The sequence below is a fragment of the Colletes latitarsis genome, chromosome 8, assembly GCF_051014445.1.
Source record: "Colletes latitarsis isolate SP2378_abdomen chromosome 8, iyColLati1, whole genome shotgun sequence".
Taxonomy (NCBI): domain Eukaryota; kingdom Metazoa; phylum Arthropoda; class Insecta; order Hymenoptera; family Colletidae; genus Colletes; species Colletes latitarsis.
The window spans coordinates 22,791,445-22,810,389 of NC_135141.1; the positions used below are offsets into that span (position 1 = coordinate 22,791,445).

The window sequence follows — 18,945 nt, forward strand, 5'->3', positions numbered from 1 at the left end:
ATCCGCAGCGATACAGTTTCGAAGGTAAATTAGCCGACCGAGAGGTTAGACGACGATTAACGACAGAAGGGAGACAGCGAGCGTCATTCGGTGTTCCTCTCGATTTCTTCCTCCTCTCGGAACGGCGTGCACCGACTGGTGGGAGGATTCCGGTGTATCGGTGTCCAGCTAGTAGGTGTGGTACCACCAACACACGCGTCTCCCTCTATCTAGTTGGTCGCGCTCTTTCGTTTCACCGTTTGCGCGCGATCGAAAAGAGGGAAGGAGAAGATCGAGGAGGAACTTGTCAGAGGAAACGAGAGGAAACGAGTTAGAAGGAGAGAGAAGGGCACCGCCGGTGGTACGGCAGAAGGAAGAAGCGACGCTGGAAGCTGATGGCGAAAGACGAGGTGGGAGAGGGCAGGTCGCGTGCCGGCATGGTGCTACTCCGAAGCTGATAGAGAGGAGAGCACTTACCTTCCCGACATCTCTCACGGTTAACACGCAGGGGAGCTCCTCGCTATCCTGGCGCGCACACCATCCTACCCAGCCACGAACTTACACCGTGTGTATTCCTCGTGGTTCACCTACCTACCTACCTACCAACCTACCTACCTACCTACCTACCTACCTACTTACTAACCTACCCGCCAACCTACGGGTTCAGTCTCCCCGCCCAGTCCACGATACTCTTCTCTGTGTGCGCCTTCTTCTCGCGGTCTCCTCGTCTCTCTTTTTCCCTACTTTTCCCTCTGTTTCTCAGTTCCTCTGTCCGTCCCAACCCCTCGAGCACGCATACACAGAGAGCCGCCCTCTGTCACTCCCTCTCCCTCCGTTTCCCTGTACCCTTGCGGTGGTCTACTTTTCCCTTTTTCTCGCTCTCTCGAACAGCGTGTGTATCTCTCGATTGCTCAGTTTCTCCCCCACTGTTGCATCGCGCGACGCAGCTTTACTCACCGATACGCTCGGCTTACTCACCACCGTACACAGCTTCCCGTCGTCGCGCCACGCCGCCACGCCGCCGTGCCTCGCCAACATTTCCCCCCTCCGTGGCTCGCCGCGAGTCGCGTCTCACGAATCTCCTCGAGAACGCTCTCTGATATTCCGCTTCGTCCACGAGGCAGCCCAACGGGGGGGATATCACACGCCTCGAGAGAGGACCTGGACAAGGAGCAACCAAACGATCGCCGGACGGTGCTGAGCAACGTGCTCGACTCCTTCCGTTTCTCCGCGCAGACCCGAACAACCAACAGTCAAGACTCCGCTGTCCTGTTGACACGACACGCGATCGATCGGACGCACCGCGGGATCCACGGATCGCGATCGCGCCCCCCTACCCGGAAACACCTCCCGTATCATCGAGCCAGTGGACAGGATAGCTCGGTCGCGCGTGATACACCCGAATCGGTCAACATTCTTTATCCGTTTCTATCGTCACAGGGACGACAGTCTAGTCACGAATCGGAATTAACCAGTTCAAGGATACCGTTACGTCGGTCTGGTCTATCCGGACTAATAATCCGGAAGGTACGCGCGCGCGCGCGCCTGCGCGCGGTCACAACGTTTCCCGCGTCGCGATCGCGCGGCGGCTGAGAGTCGCGCGTCGCGATCTGTCGCTCGAACACGTGGTCGCCACGAGGTTCCTCTACCGCTCGCGATTAGAATCCCCAAACCGGCCGGACCCACGAAACATCGTCAGGATGTTCGATCGGACGTTTCGATCTGGATACTCGTAAAACACTGTCGAGAGGATCGATGAACCAAGAAGAAGAGTGCTCGAATGTGAGGATAGTGTGCTATTGTTGAAACCAGAGTGTTCCTGTTTCCCTGTCTGTTTCTCCTACAATCCTGGTGAACTCGCAAATATTACGTGCGACTCGACAAATCAAAACGAGGAGAAAGAAAGAAAAACAAGTTGAACAAGACACGATCGAGATATCGGATGGAAAAGTGAGAATCGTTCGTGACAAGTGCAGCCAGCTACCCCCGGCTTCAAGGTCGTGGAATGACACATAAGGTAAATCAATTTGTTTTTCCTTCCGTGGCAAGAGTCCAAGCGTTACTGTCGCGACCGGCGCCGTTGAATATTTATGAGGCCGCCCTCCCCGGATCGCGTTCGAAGCGCGCCGATCCGCGCCGCGCCGCGCTGCACCGCGTTGCACAGCACCACGAGAATCGAATCAACCACGACGACAAAGGAATCGCGACAGTCTAATGATATCGATCAAGACGTTTCTTCGAATGTCTTTTGTGTAGCCGTCGAACAAATTTCGATTCGTACTGCTCCATCTTCCCGATCTCTCCAACGATCCAGTGAAAAAATTCCATTATCTCTTCCATACTAGAAAAATCATTGTTTGAATTGGATGAGAGCATCGATTTACGTTATTCGTCGTTCCATCGCATCGGTTCGAAGAACGTCGAGGATAAAAATAAAGATAACGAATAGATCCGTAGATCGTTTTCCGTAACGCACGACCGACGAGCACGTTTCACTCGAAATACCTCCTCCGGGCATCTAATTCGCTTGGAACCAGTTTCCAAGTCGCGCTTCGCGATTCCTTCTGCTTGAAAAGTAAGCGACGCCCACGCTCGTCCTTATATCACCGAACGGTTCGTTCCGCCGCTGGGGCAACGAGACACTGCGAAAGCTATGTTCCCTGCGCGATTCCCGGCGTTTCCTTGTTCATAAATTTACGCGCCTCCAGACTGCCGAGGGACTGCGCCCATTCGCGGGACCGCAGTAACGCGAGATAACCTCGCGCAAGGTGATCGGCCATTCCGAACGCGCTAAAATATCTCTCGTTATTTGTCTCGATCGAATTTTTATTCTCTCCTAGATGATAATTTCGCAAACGTTCGTATCGGCCGAACTTGGACCAGGCCACTGAGTACGTTATGCTATGGTAGCAACAAGTTATTTGTGGATAGATCGCATGATTCCGCTTAAAGGTTCGATAAGCCATGTAATATGAAAATTAACAGTACAAGTTTAAACATTTAAGAAATGTTCGCCTGTTTGTGTATTTATTCGTTTCGATCGAATCAATTTTAATTAGACCATCGCTGTTCTCTTTCGTATACGTATATGTCAGGAGGCAGAATAAAGTACTTTATTCTTTTTACTTGAGAGTAAATCGGCTGCGGGCAGAAAAGTTGTCTAAGCGTCGTGTCGTTGTTGACGACAACCAAACACCTCATTCGTAAATACGACTAAACTCTTTTAGATTTAAAGAGAGTGAGTATAAAACGCGACATTGTACGAATGGCGCGGCGTGGCGCGACGTATCGGTGGAAAGCACGTGGTTCGCGAGGAAACGTTGCGTTGTGCGGAAGATTCTCATGGCCTCGCAGGGATATTGGTGGGTGCCGCATAAATCTTGCCAAAGTCGGTCGTCCGTCCGCTCTTAACGATCCAATGATTAAATGCCACGAATTCCCTGAACCGAGATACATTATTCATAGAGAAACAAGCCCGGCCCGGCCCGGTCCGGCCCGGCGCGATGCAGCGACGTGCAGCGCGGCGTTCGATAGTGCACGCAGCACTTACGGGTTCCGAGGGCGCAGCAACGTTAACAGTTAATTGATAACAGGTAAGCCAACGGCTGGCCGAGGCGCTTCGATTTTTGTTGTAGGGGCCACGCCGATCGAAATAGACCGACTACACCGTTACATTCGCGCGGAACCAATAGGATCGACGTTCTCTCGCTCTCCTCTTCGCGCGCTCCCATTATTTTCTTTCTTCTCGACCCGTGGCCGCCTCGCCGCGCCACGCCGCTCCAAGCCGCCGCGATCGATTTCGCCATTAACGATTCCTCGCGGCCGTCTCCCCTATCTGCGTAATAATTCACCGGCGACTGCTCGATTTCTTTCCTTCGGCAAATCTGATCTGTTATTTACACCGGTAGTTGGTACAATTAACGCACCGACCACCAATACGTTGGAGATCGAGGGCGGCGCGAAAGAAACCGGTCAGTTTATCGCCGAGCGTGAAAGCTCCTTGGCGTTGACGAGCGATCGTTAAATTATTCGAAAGATGCGTGCACTTTAATCGTGATTATTTAACTAAACGATATATATTCTTGCTGCTCGTTTAATGCTGGACGATCTATCGTCGTCCCTTAAAATAGCAGCACAGTTACACGACAACATCGGTTCCCCATTTTGTCCCCGATTGCTCAACGACCGCGATGCGTAAACGTGTGCCGACATTATTTGAATACAGGCTCTGTTACGAGAAACACGACAATCATGAGAGATTCCCAGAGATTCGAACAATGTCCTCGGCTATGCCTTGGCGCAAACGGTAGTAAAATGGTTCCTGGACGACAACATCGTGCCCGAATGCCGTCTTTAAAATCCCTTGTCATCGTGTTACGTTATTATCCACCAGCTTGTAACTTGTCGCGGAACCACCTTACCACCTTAGTTTCCAATCTAAAGCGCTACGAACATTTAATCTAGTCGAAAATTATCTGATACTTTGCTGCTTTTACATACGGTTAGCGTTCAAGCACTGACCTGTCCAAGCATTGGGTCTTTTACCTTACTCCGGATGAAATTGTTTGCTCAACGACTAAAGTCGGAGCGGCTCGAGTCGGCTAGAATATCGTGTTTAACGAGAATTTATGCGTTGTTTTTCTAGAAGAGGCTCGAGGTTGTAAATGCAAATTCGACTGTACGCCGAGGAGGGACGGTGCAGCGGATCTTCGGTGGCATAAAGTTGCTGCGTGGGCACGCGCGTACCGAGTATGTCTATTTATACGTCCGCGAGTACGCGCGCACAATGGGTCTCGCTGGTTTGAAATTAAATTCGAGCAGTATCGCAATGCCATTGTTAAGCTCATTGCCGTCGCCGGAACCCCACCTATCGTAGACAACCGACGCGCGCCCACACTTTTCACGTAGAAAAATTACCACCACCGTACGGCGATTACGCGCCCTTTGGACGAGTTGGACGTCCGGAGCTTCCGAGAGATATTTTTTAGTTTTCCTTCAAGATTACGTTTCGATCGTTGACACCAAGCGAACAATTTATAGTATAGTTGACACGATCGTAAAAGCCAAGGTGCACGATGAAATCGTCCAACATCGGCATGGGTATGCAATCTTGTTGCGCGGCAATAATTTTCATTTACAGCCGTACGTAAGAAAGAGAACCTGTATTTAAACCGAACGTAGTATTTAAGATTAACTTCGATGCGTTGTTTTCTCGCGGAAACGATACAAGGAACGCGACTGCTCTCGATTATAGTTTGTACGGAACGTGCAGCTTCCGCGAGCAAAGTCAAGAACGATTATCGTCCAGCAAGGAAACGCGCATAACAGTGTCGCGATGCGAACGAAAGCTGCTAACAAGACGGATAAAAGGGTGCAACGTTCGCGTCGTTTCGTGGAAACTCGGTGATCCCCGGTAGTATTCAAGCAGCCTCCAACCAATAACGTCTGGAAATACATACATATATACAACGATCAGCCCCGAAATCAGGAATAGATTTTCATGAATGTTTGGTTCGGGTCGGTTGTTGCCCAGTCGTTGCGCTGACCTGATTCTCTCCGTTTCTTCTTCCTCATCTCTCGATTTCCATCGCAGCATTGGATCTTGAACCGTTTTCTCATGAAATATTCACGCAACACGGGTCAAAATCGTCGTTTGTTAGTCAACCATCCCTTCCCGCTTCGCGTTCTCCTCCTTTCTCGATCGAACCAACGCGACAAGCCATCGCCATCGCCATCGTCATCCCTGGCCCGTTTCTTTTCCCCGCTTTTATTTATACGAAGCAAAGACGAGCGATTCGACGAGTTTTGCACGACGCTGAAAGTTTGGAAGTCTAATACCGAGTCTTTGCTCAAATGGATCGACGCGACGGTTCGATCGGGTCGATCAGTGGTCTTTGCAAACTTCTTGGAACGCAAACCTAAAAAAAATAATAGGATTTACTTATTCCTCCAGTGTATGGTATTAACGAGAGCAATTTCCCCTGTGTCCACTCGCGTATAATAAACTGGTAGAGCACGCTCTTTCGATCTGTAAGCGATCGATTTACCTACACCTTTCAAGATAGAGAGACCGTGTTTCGATAAATACGATTCACGCTCAATTACAATTAACGACGATAACGAAGGGAACTTTATTAAACTGGATCCATCCAGAGACCGGTAACCCGGTTCGCGCGGCGACGGCTAATATCGGGCCGACGCATTAATTAAAAGACGCTTTCTAATACGTTGAATTGAATTACACTGGGTCATCGATCTCCCGACATGCCATCGCTCACGGGCGTTCCCCTTGTCGTCTATTTTCTATACTGTCGCGTCGCTCGTTTTCTCATCTGCCACGGATTTCACTCCTTTTAAATCACAATCGCCTATTAGAGCCGGAGAAGGTGCGCTCCCGTACGTAATTTTCGTATCTCGGTCACGAGCGGACGCTTGAAATCGCTCGAAATCGTCCACTTATATAATCGATTCGAATCAACCGCCGCGACTTGGTTTATCTAGAAACTCCGTGGATCGATTAAGAATCCAGAAGTCTCGTTTCCTTCCTCGCTCTCCTCGTTACGAACTTCTAATCGTGACAGGTGACATTCGAGCCTAGACGCGCGAGCATCCGTAAGCAGTGTTGTCGTTCGCTCGAAAGTCCGAGCGACTCGCTAAATTCTCGTAACAGCTGAAAGCAAAACCGCTTCATTATCGGCTCGTTTTGAAATCGAAACGAACAAGACCGATAACTTTTCTCTGCGCTCGCTCGTTCGCCAGCTTATTAGTTCGCAAAAAAACTAGTGCACGTCGCGGCGCGTAGTAGCGGCACTTTCAAACGAATCGCAAAAAACGACCGCATCGGATGCAGCGTTCCAACGCGTGCGTCGCGTGGCGGACCCCAATGACAATACATCAGAGAAACAGGCCGACGGACGGGCATGCAAAGGCAGCCAGAAACAGAGAAAGGGATAGAAAGACGTGATTCAAAACTTGCACCGATTTCAAAGTTGCGTCGACGACGGGAAACAATACCGTTAAAGCGTCTACGAAAACGAGCACTGTCCATCTACAGACATTGTTCAGCCGCGAAAAATCAGAGAAAATAATCGTAGCTCGTTTCGATGCCACCATTGACATTTAGAAATTAAAGGATCTATCTATTTTCATTCGAAACAGACGCAGTTGGCAATGGCGACTATATATCTGTATTCTTTGGTAAAGGACACTCTAATCTTTCCGTTTCTGTTCGACGAATACGTCTCTAGCGTTATTGAAAACATACCTTGCACGGTAAAATATTTTTCCGATTAGGTCACGATGCTCTGAGCGCGGTTGGTTCGTTAAATTGTAGCGCGGTAATCGCGATAATTATGAACAGTCCTTTCAGCGACTTGGGCTTCTCGCGCTAGCAGATACTTTCTTTTCTCGTTCCTTCCTTGCGTGCTTCTTCGCGTTGTTCTTCCCTTCGCCCGTTATCGTATAATTTCCAGACAAATGGCCGTTACTGTTGTTACCAGACACGGTTTAAACGCGTTGCGCGATCCGTGAGAAAAATTCTCAGCCGAGCACTGTCGGGGCCCCGATCTAACGTCTATAAATGGCATAATCTTCTTCCGGCGCGATGGAATTATTTGACGAATTTCAGACTGTTAGCGTTTCGCTCGAACTGGGACAATTACAACGGGAAAGCGTTTAGGTTACTTTGTTACGATCGAATTTCTCGTGACGAACGTGCGCTATGTGTCCGACGTCGAAATACTCGGAGAAGATCATCGATCAAGCCATAATTACAATCGCGATTATTTTCATATCACACCGATATTATACTCGTAATGCATATCGACGATAACCACAACAAAATATTATTAAGATAGGAATAGTTTACGATGCAACATTTTTCTATAACGATATCGATATCTATGTTCGATAATATAATATATATAAAAAAAAATATCTTTCTGTACACTCATACGTTGTACCTTTTGCGAACAACTTTTTATACTTTGTATCGACCGCGAGTCGACGAGTATCACGGAATTCAAGGCTGCTTTGCGGTGAGAGTATAACGCGAAATTCCAGTGGCGCACCGATAATTTAGGTTTCATAAGGAAACGCTTGGAACGAGTCGTCGTTTATCTAAATCGTAGAGAGACCGTAGTGAAAACCGCCGAATGTTCGACTCAGGACGTCTGAAATTCTATAAATTGTTGGGTTGGAAAATTCTTCGTATCGACGAATCCACTGGAATCGTGACTCGAGTTCCTTGCGAATTCGAGCTAGCGGAAATCGCGCGAACGCTTTCGAATTTATAGAAATAGTCAGGATGCAGTTTCTCAGCGCGCCTACTCGAAATCACCTGCCAACTACATACATACATACATACATGCATACATATGTACATAGTTTGCGGCGCAACTTCGTTTCGCTCGAACGAATCGCAGTTAACCCGCTCCTTTAACCGCGCGGGTCAAATTGATCTGGATACGAAGAGCATGAAATTGAATCGATTTAGCTTAAAAATTTCCATCGAATTGTGCTTCCGAATATCTCCGTCTTTTATCTTCTATCTATGGATTGTTCTTAGGTGGAAGATCGAAATATGTCTACTAGTCCCGTATGTGTACTTAAAATCGTTTGCCGTTCTTTCACGCAACGTTATTATCGAAAGGATGTCTTGAGCGGACAGAGGAGACACGGATGATACGTCGTTTCCTTGGAAGCAGGATCGCAGTCATCCCTGACAGCATTGTCTTCCCTCGGTCCTAATAGGCAACGCTTATTAGGGTCAGAGCGTTTGTAAAACTACCGGAAACTAGTCGAGAACCTTCTGAATCCACTCATCGCGAACCGAATGGAGAGATTGTTGTGCCAACCAATAAGGTTAGCATAGCACGATACGCGTGTGCGTTTCTAAAGAAATGAGAGAACAAAAGAAATAGGAATCGCTTCCTCTCTCGTCGGTCATAATACAATATTTCTTGCTACGCGATTCGTCTTGCTCGTATGAAAATTATACCAACGTACGTGTGCAAAATGTACGACCGCAACTATGCATTTAATATCGTACCGCAAATCGTACAATTTTAGTTTCAGGTGTGTCCAACTAAGAACGGTCTGTTTCTACTGCAAAGGAATTACTCTCCTCGCGTGAACTTGCGGCTCATAGATTACCAAGTCGTGAATAAATACGTATATTATCAGTTGTCCTTTTCTCGTTGACTTAACATTTGCGAATCAACGACCAGATATTTCATGAAAAAAAACAAATGAAACTGAATATTCGTTTAGACGCGATACAACTTGAACGCAACGCTGTCGTTCCATCTTCGTCTCGGTTTCCTTCTTTTTCTTTTTTTTTGTTTTTCGTCGAAACACGCCGCGTCCGAGTTGCATCGACAAGGTTACCAACTATCAAGGAGAGCGTGGGCGCGATCATCCCAGCCGCAGCCAGGAGCAAAATCATAAATAATAATCGTCGGATTATCGGAAATGCATGCGCGCCGCTTACGTGTACGCGGTTTGGCAAAATGCTGTCGACAAATTAATTCTGTCAAACTGGCCGGTGCTAAGATCATGAAATGCAAAGTTGGATGAATAACGGACAGTGTCGTCTGTCAGACCGAATGAAAGTAACATTGAAAACGATTACGCGCAGAAACTGAAACCTGCGATCTTATGTCGCTTCACCACCTTTCACCGACCCTTTTTACCTCCCCCTTCCTCCCTCTTTGTCGGGCATTCTTTATTCTCTACTTTGCTTTTAATTTACCGATTCCTCTTGGAAGTTCATCGTTCGAATGCTTTATTTACGTGCATTTTATTTATACCAACAAGTCGAAATGATACGAGGCTCGGCGCACTGTGCTCGAAAAACACAAGGTAAGTCGACCGCTTGGCCCCCTCGTCGGTAACGAGTATTGCATCTTATACGAAAGTTCATGCAAATAGGAATAATACATGCTTAAAAGAGTTGCAAATAATTGCGAACAATTCGTACTTATCCATAAAATAGGATGCAATAGACCGACCGGTTAAATATGAAAAAGTTTCGAGCACTCTCTTTTACAACGATTCGACAAAATCGCATCGTCTTATCGTAGAACCCTCGTCCCATCGATCCAAGTAAAAGATAAATAAATTTCGAATCGCGTAAGATTTATGTTAAAGATGTACTCTCGATCGGTGATCGTGCGGCCCTGGAGGCGCACTTATGGTACACGTAGGTGAATGTCGGGAGAGAAACCATACTGACAAGGACGACAGAGCGAGAGGCAGAGGGTGAAAGGGAAAGAGAAAAAGAAGGAAAGGGAGACAAACCACGCCCGACTCATCCCAACTTTCTAGAAACCGAAAACTGGATCGTGGCTGGTAGCGTGGATCTTGTCCGATCTCGAACGACGTCAGTCCGACTTGATTCACGTAACAGATGTCAGTCCTTAAGGATCGTGCTCCGCCTCTCCTTCTTATTGCAACCGTCGTTCCACGGAACCAGCTACCGTTTCCCGAGGACATTACTCACGAAGTCGCTCGGTGAAACTCCACCTTTCGGGAGATAAAGCGCTGTCTCGGACTCGCTCGAGGGAAACGAAATTCCGAGAAGCGCGCAACTCGCGATTAAGTTACCGGAAATCTCCAAAGGGACGGCCAGGTTTGCCGGCAACCTCGTTAGACCAAACGACGGGCCTGGGATCGCGTTATTTAAAGTGGACGCTGTTACGTCGCCGCTGTTTCTCTTTGAAAAATCGAATGGAAACAAGGGAAAGCACGATACGTAAATCGAACTTGATCCATCGCATTTACGGGACAGTGTCCATAGCTATCGTCTTCTGGGTAAATGGAGCAAAGTAACGGAAAACTCAAAGAACCGAGCAACAAACTACAAACTTTTCCCCAGGCGAAAAATTTACACCGTCAATGATCCGCAAAACGAGTCGTGTAAAATATCACGATAGAATGGATCGGTGTGTTTGAAACGGTCTGTATACTTTCGATTCCAGCCGGACACCACCCAGTCGTCTTCGCATTCCCCGCACTCGCAATTAACGCTTTTCACTATTGCCGGTCGCGAGCTTCTTGCTTTTGCTCCTTTTACGCTGGAACGGGGTTCTTGCTTCTCCGTCGTTCCTCTTTTTCCCTCCTATCCCCTGCCCCCCACCCCGCTATGCTCCCTTCCCTGCATCTCTGTCAACGTTGCGAGCGGTTTTCTCTTTCATTGGAACCGGACAACCAGCTGCGAATTAACTTCCTCGGTAACTGGATCAATTCGCGCGAAACGACACCACTGGCTGAGAACGGATCGGTCGATTTCCTCGATCGACCAGAGCTTCCTATATAAGAATATTATAAAGTTTGCTCGCGAAAGATGCGAATCGAAATCGTAAACATTCGGTGAAACGTAGCGCAGCGCACGGCACGGCACGGTACGGTACGGCGTGGTAGTCGCGCGTCGACGGAGACTTTAACGCCCGAACAAGCAATGCTTACCCGCCAGATGAAACGAGCATTAACGTCACCGCGCACGCACGCTTCCGTCAACGTAATTTCTTCTAATTATTCATGATCGCGAAAGAACAAGTGACATTAGCGTGTACACGTTTAAGATCCTTCGCGATGGAGAACAATTTCTCTTAGAATCAGATTTCTAGTTATGGTATTTTCCAATTATGGTAAGAAAATTATCATAATCGTGCGAACAATTTCATGATACGATTCAGACGAATATTGGTAATGTATAAGGTGCAGAATTTTAAGCTGTTAGTTAAAAGATAGTCAGCTCGACGTTTAAAATAAAAAAAAACGTATGGTATTTCGATTGCAGATTACCTCGAGCGACGAGCAGGAGCAAGAACGCGGGTGACAGAGGCGGTGTGATGAGCGGATATCTCGGTAGCGTCACCCTGCCCCCGACGTTGCTGCACGACCCGAAGTATCCTCCAGCCATGCGGGAGAAGGACTCGAGTCCGAGGAAAATGCCGGGCCACATCAGCCCGAAGCAAGCCAGCATATACCCGCTGAGCGTTCGCGTACCGGACGTCGAGGAGTTGCCCTACGACTTGAGCCACGGGCACGGTCGTGGGCTCTCGAGTCCTACGAATCAACAGCAACATCAGCAACAACCCCACATGAGTCCCGCGGCCAGGCCGCCGCAACCGCATCACCATCAGGACGATCTCGACTGCGAGCCGCTCGATCTCCGCGTCGATCGAAAGAAGGAGAGGCTCAGAGACGAAAATCAGAACGAGATAGAGGTCCTTAATCGGAACAGCCTCGGCGGTAGTCTTCCTTACCACACGGTACTGTTTCCTCAACACCACGCGGTCCATCCGTTAGTCCTCGAAGCCATGTATCGGTCGCACCATCATGGCTCACCGGTTCCAGACTTGCCCAAAATTCAAGTCAGAGCTTTGCCTACCATGGTACCGTTGCCTCCCAATAGATTTTCCTCGACAACTTCGACCACCTCGTCTTCCTCCTCTTCGCAGGCCGCTGCGAGAATACCGAGTCCCGCGAGCGGCCAACAGCAGCAGCAGCAGCAGAGCCATCCGTGTCAACAACAACAACAGCAACAGCAACAGCAGAGTCATCCGAGTCAGCAGCAGCAGCAGCAACAGCAGCAGCAACAGCAACAGCAGAGTCATCCGAGTCAGCAGCAGCAAACCTCCTCCAGTCTTCCACCATACTCGATCGGCGTTCAAGCTGGTTTGAAACCAAAAGACAGATACTCGTGCAAGTTCTGTGGCAAAGTGTTTCCTAGATCGGCGAACCTGACGCGACACCTGAGAACGCATACAGGCGAACAACCGTACAAGTGTAAATACTGCGAGAGGAGCTTCAGCATATCCAGCAATCTTCAGCGCCACGTGCGGAATATCCACAACAAAGAGAAACCGTTCAAGTGTCCGTTGTGCGAACGGTGTTTCGGGCAACAAACCAACTTGGACAGACACCTGAAGAAACACGACGCGGATGGACCGACGATACTGGATGAGGTCAGATCGAGGTACCATGGTCAGCTACCGAGAGCGGACGAGTCTTATTTCGAGGAGATTCGCAGTTTCATGGGTAAAATCACCTCGCAGAGACAGGGGATACCTTATTTCTCTGGGCTGTTGGGCCACGGGCCGGACGACTTCAGGACCGACAAACAACAACTTCAGCTCGAAGAGAAGAGGGGTGACTCTTCGTACTTCAGCGATCGAGATAATCTTAGCTCTAGGTCGAGCAGCACCGCCAGCAGACCCGAGAGCGTCCAGGAGGAACAAAGAGAGATCAATTCGCCACCCCTGTCGCCTGGGAATAACACTTGAAGCAAAGAACATGATCGCGCGTCCGAGCGAAACTCGCCGGTCGCGCGGTTAGTTTAGAGGTCGAAATGTCCCTGCGAGTCGCTACGATTTTATAGCGATCGAAACGTTTACGGATTCGATATGTATGGATTTTCTCCGGCGAGAAGGGCCAAACAACGCGTCGCACGGTTTGGTCAGACTGATCCGCTCGAAATGGCGGTAAGATTAGACTCACGATTACAGATGCCGGTGCACGCGTAAATTACGGTGTCAACGAACCAACCTATACCCTGTTAAAACGGACTATCGCGTTCTTCGTACAATTATCCTATACAATTTTACAACTTTAAAATCAAGCTTCGTCGCGATCAATTTATCCAATTATTTCGCACGAGATACATATTCGCTGCGAATATCGACGGAGAAAAAATCCTATGCGTCGTTCAAAGACCAACAGGTGCCTTAAACGAGAACCCGCGTAAAATACTCTCTAACAGATCGGATACCACGAAACGTTACACCTAGATTAAGTAGAGACGATAAAATTCGTTCTTAGTACAAACAATTTTATTACTTCAGGATACGCGCACGCGCGTTTCTATCGTTGTAAATTAATCTACGAAGAAAACGGGTAAAAACGTTACGTCGCTGTCGATTTAACACTGAAATTTCTTCCGGTTTCCCAAAGTACAATAATCGATTCTTTCCCGTATTTTGGAGACTGATTTACGGAACGTTCGCAACAGAGTAGAGACCGCGTAGATCATTTTTGAAAGACAGGCTGTCGAGATTATCATCGATCGTCAAGGTTTCAAATCGTAATACGCTTCCGTAAGATTTTATTTTCGTTTGGTTCTCGTGACAAAGTACAAGAAAAGAAAGAGAGATTAAACGCGAGCCGAACGTTCTTCCAGCAAGAAAATGACATTTCTCGATTTTACGAGCTAGAAAGTGAATTTCGACCGTTCGACTGCTCGATCACGCCATTAATTCGTGGTATCTATCGACACGCTAAAATAGAAACCAACGACCGGCTGAATGATTTTCACGATAGTTTCGATATCGAGTCACGATCTAAAAGTCTCGTACCGAAATTAAACGGCATCGAAAACGCGGCAAACCTAGTTTGTACGCGTAGGTGATTTACGCGAGGCGGAAAAGCGACACGTTTCCTGTCTGCGATGATTAGCAAAAAAAGAAGGAAGAAACGAGAGGAGAGACTGGTGGAAGCGCCATCAGCAATCCCACACGCTGACGATACGATCCACCTCGTTTCCTGCGGACAGTCGCTGAAATCTGTACTTGTGGCGAAACGATCTAATCGTCTTCCGCTTTTGACTCTGTGGCTACGAATCATACCAAGCACTTTCTAACCACCGATCGACCGACCGACCGACCGACCGACCGACCGACCTACCAACCAACACCAACGCAAACGCGAACGAACGCGAGGTGCTTCGACCTTGGTAGTAAGTAACTCGCTTCGATTAATTACGCCGGATCGAGCCAATACGCGCACAGATCGGTCATCGAAATCGCCAACAGTCGACCAACTCGAGATAACGATAACCAATTAGAGCAAACTTGAAAGTCAGGGGTTGACAAAAATTCCCGATTCGAGTAGGAAAAAAAGAAGACGAAAATACGAATTCCTGTTAACGATGAGAGCAATTTATCGACACTTTCTACTTTGTAACAACATTCACCGCAAGTAGCACAGGTGTGGAGGTAGTGTTTGCATCGAGCCACGCGGTCAGAAGATCCTCGTAACCTTGGTAAACGCGATCGAACAAAGATTGGATCGCTTCGTTTTCGCGACAGAGAATTTTCTTAAACTGGAACGCAAACGATATGCAACATCGTCGCGCGCCTCTGACACAAGACGCTTCGAACGATCAAGGGTAGAAAATCGATTTCGCATCTCCGAGACAGACAGCCAGTTCCCAGAAACTGAGAACAAGCCAAGCCGCGAGTAATATATTTCTTCTTTTCGTTTCTGTTTTTCTACCGAGGGATCGGTATGCGTATCAGATGATTCGAGCAACGACACGCGGCTCTTTAAAATCCATTTAAAGAGCGTCGTCGATTTCGCAAAGAGATCGGGGGGGCACGCGCGTTCACTTTGGACCGCGTCGACGACACGAGATTCGAAGCGTCGCTACTAAGCGACGTCTGGAGCCGAGAGAGGATGCCAGGCCCTGTTTTTCTTGCTAAAGCGTATATACGATCCCGGCTGACGATGGCCTCGGACTTCTCTTGCGTTACACTTTTGCCACGCCCCGATCGGACGGGCAAGCTCATCGCGAAAGTGAAACGCAATAAAGGAGCCACGCCGAGGCGAGAGAGCGATCTCGACAACCATGAAACGCTAACAGAGAGACACACCACCGAGAGAAGGAGAGATCCGATCGATCGAGACCTCGAGACTTGGAAATCGGTTTCCTCGCAGTCGTTTGCAGCAGTCCACCGATCCACGCTCGGACGTATGTATCTCGTCCGAAATTCGCCATCGCGTCGAGTAGTGCTGCTTCAGCGATTCTACGCCCGACACGCCGGGTCTCTCTCCGAGGATTTCCTTTTCCAAGAAGAGCTCGCGCCGCGTCCAGACGTTGCGACATTTCTGTCTCGAACGACGCGACGACGCGTTCAAAATATTGTTGCGTTACGCAACCCTGACGTCAAGCAGTCGCATGAAATTTTACGATCGGAGCCACGATCCAATTATGAGAAAACTCGAGATACTAAGTACTCGTTTGCTTTTCGCCAATGCTCTAAGAGTACCGTCGGAAAGCTTTCAAACTTATCAATTTCTATATCTAATATTGTTATCTGGAACGTGGACCGCTCGCAAACGAACAAAAATTAATAAAATACGATCGATCGGTCCTCAGGAATGAAAAATATCGAGTCGTTATCAGTCTCCACGCTAGCCATTGTCTCGAGCAGTTCCTCGGCGCAAACAGCAGCCGCGAAATTTCTCGAGGGACGAGTGTCTCTCTATCCGCGAAATCACGCGTGCCCCGGTGCCTTGTTCTCACGTCCGCGCGCCGCTACGTTTTCGATCTCATCTCGTTCCAGTTTACACGCGTGATTTCACTGGTCGCGGTGATCGCCGGTCGACGCGCGGGGACGACAAGTCGAGCCGATTCGAATTGCGACAGCCTGTTATAAAAAAAGAACAAGAAAATAAAAAGAAAAGGAAATGTTTCTGCGTCGATTTTAAAACGACCGAAAATTCTGTTGCATCGAACGTTGCGTTTTTGCTTGCGTTATCTTTCGACACTGAACACCGATTATACGATTCCCCGTTTTACCCCACGAATCGATGCATCGCGTTGCTGCATACGAAACGTCGTATCCTCGTCGAAATTCCTAATATTTGAAAACCTTTAAACTTTCCGCATCGACAAATTCTCAGATCGATCGCAAACCTACCTATTATAGTCGATTTTTCGATTCCACACGTTCAATCACGGCACTTCAACGCATATATCTACTCCTTGGACCAACAGCACAGTATTATGCAAACACTTTAACCTACATCGATGGTTTAAGAATTGTGATTTGGACTGAAATTTTAACGATCAACAGAATAAATAGTTTCCTTTATATTCATCGTCGATTTTTCTATTCGATTAAGTTGTTTCATTTGTATTGTTTGAGGAGTCCCGTACAAAACCTTTGCGAGTACTCTGAGAAATGTATAATATTGTAACTGCACAGTCAAATCAAAGATCAATTTTCCTAATAATTCCATGCGTTCTATTCGTATATAGCAATTCTATAAATATAATACACGAAGGGTGCTACCGAGATTTTCATCGTACGCAGATACAAATATGTATCTATCGCATTCAACTGCCATTTATCTTGCATTGTTTTATTACAAATTCACAAACGATATTTCCTACGCGCTAACCTAACGTCTATGATTTCAACAGCGACAGCGACGTATCGTCGCGTTACGAATAACACTAAGCAAATCAGAATTATAATATAATATATTATATGTATCTGAATATATATATATGTATATATATATTCTCGTACACACGTTTACCTATAGCTGCTAGAATTTGAATCGAGGCTCAATTTAGTTAGTCAAAATCATTGTAAAGATATTAGTTTCCCGCGCATCGACGAGTTCCAATTTTCCAAGACGATCATCGTCCAACTGCGACAATTCGTCCACAGGCGAATATAAAATGAAATATAATATTTCATCAAAAATAAAAATAGACGAGATAACGATATCGAACTCGTCGATGTGCGATGTAAAAAAGAAGGCAGCTAATCCCACAAACGTATTTGAATAGACAAGTCGAAAATGCAACAGATACTACCGGGTCCAATTCTAAATAGTGGCAAGGGGCAGACGAGAGACGAGTACCGAGGGTCATCATCTCTTCTCCTGCAAATTAATAGTCAATCACGTGCGAGGTTTACCAAGCGAATTGTAAAGAATACGTTTAATTTTGATATATAGTATATATGAATATATATATATATATACAAATGACATAGATATATGCATGAAAAACATACCACGATTGTGATTTCACCGAGGTTACCGAGTTATACGTATTTACTGTTTAGCCACGAACGCGGCGCCGTGGCCGATGATGCTGTCAAGCGCTCGTTACCTTTTAGAACCGCTAGATCGTAAGACGTGCGTGCAGGTGGGTCCAGGCTCAGTTCAGCTCGTACAATTATTTTTCCTACGCTATACGTTAGTCAAAATAATCAATTGGGACACTAAGGCCCCGCGATTGAAACGAAAACGATCGACATCGACTCTCGAAGTCGCGGTGTAGTTTTCGTCACGGGGATGGTCCTATTCGTTATTTTTCTTTCCTTTTCAACAACCATGCATTTTGAGATTATCGCGTTCAAAAGATGCATTCGCGCGAGTATAACAGTGCCGATGGTCTTGTTCCAAGGACACAGTTCGTCTATCGAGAGCCACCTTTTCGCGGACGATCGACCGTCCGTCGCTCCTACTTTTTTCCACCTTAATACTGTTCAGCCCCATAGTCCAGCGTCCCGTAGCATAGTGGTGACTGTATATATGTTCATATGTAACATTCGATTAAAGAGAATATCTATATACATATATACATTTATGTATGTATGTATGCCTATATATACACACACACGCGCACGCATATATACACACGTGTATACGTGCGTGCGTATGTATGTACATGAACCAACGTACACGTGAAAATTCATTTTAAAGGAACTTTCGTCTCGTGCTTGAGTTTACTTTCTCCGCGTTCCTTCCGTGTCCCTTCCCCAGGAGACCCCCATAAATGGTCCATACACGGTCCAAGTTTACTGCAGGTTTACCCGCGGGTCGATCAAATCCGTAGGTAAGGGCTATGCTCGCACCTCGGCCGTACACGAACCGAAACGACGATTTTTTACTTTTCGCATTACCCTGTCAAAAGTACTAAATTGTTGGCAAAACAATAATTGCGACTTTTTTAAAAAATCATGTTCCGCAAGCAAGTACTTGTATTATACGAAACTATATCAGGAAATATTCTATAAAATTACTCATACCTAGCCACGATCAAATTTTTATTTTTCCAACAGTTTCCGCTTATGCTTTCCTTTTTTTTTTCTTATCGGAAAACTATCGCTTCGGTTCAATTAAAAAATTTAAACCGTCGCGATCATAATTGAATAGCTATAC

At 47.2% G+C, this 18,945-nt stretch overlaps 1 protein-coding gene across 3 annotated transcripts; it reads left to right on the plus strand.

Annotated features, from left to right (window-relative positions):
- The first annotated feature begins 1,078 nt into the window (after positions 1–1,078).
- LOC143344257 (uncharacterized) lies at positions 1,079–18,699 on the plus strand. 3 transcript variants are annotated; one of them, XM_076770121.1, is made up of 3 exons: positions 1,079–1,996; positions 11,780–12,505; positions 12,551–18,699. In XM_076770121.1, the coding sequence occupies exons 2-3, from the start codon at positions 11,832–11,834 to the stop codon at positions 13,266–13,268; spliced, it is 1,392 nt and encodes a 463-aa protein (XP_076626236.1). In that variant the 5' UTR covers positions 1,079–1,996; positions 11,780–11,831; the 3' UTR covers positions 13,269–18,699. The 3 variants fall into 3 exon arrangements, with proteins under 3 accessions (XP_076626236.1, XP_076626233.1, XP_076626234.1); XM_076770118.1 differs by having other exon boundaries at positions 11,780–18,699; XM_076770119.1 differs by lacking the exon at positions 1,079–1,996 and adding an exon at positions 3,513–3,572 and having other exon boundaries at positions 11,780–18,699.
- The last annotated feature ends 246 nt before the right edge of the window (positions 18,700–18,945 follow it).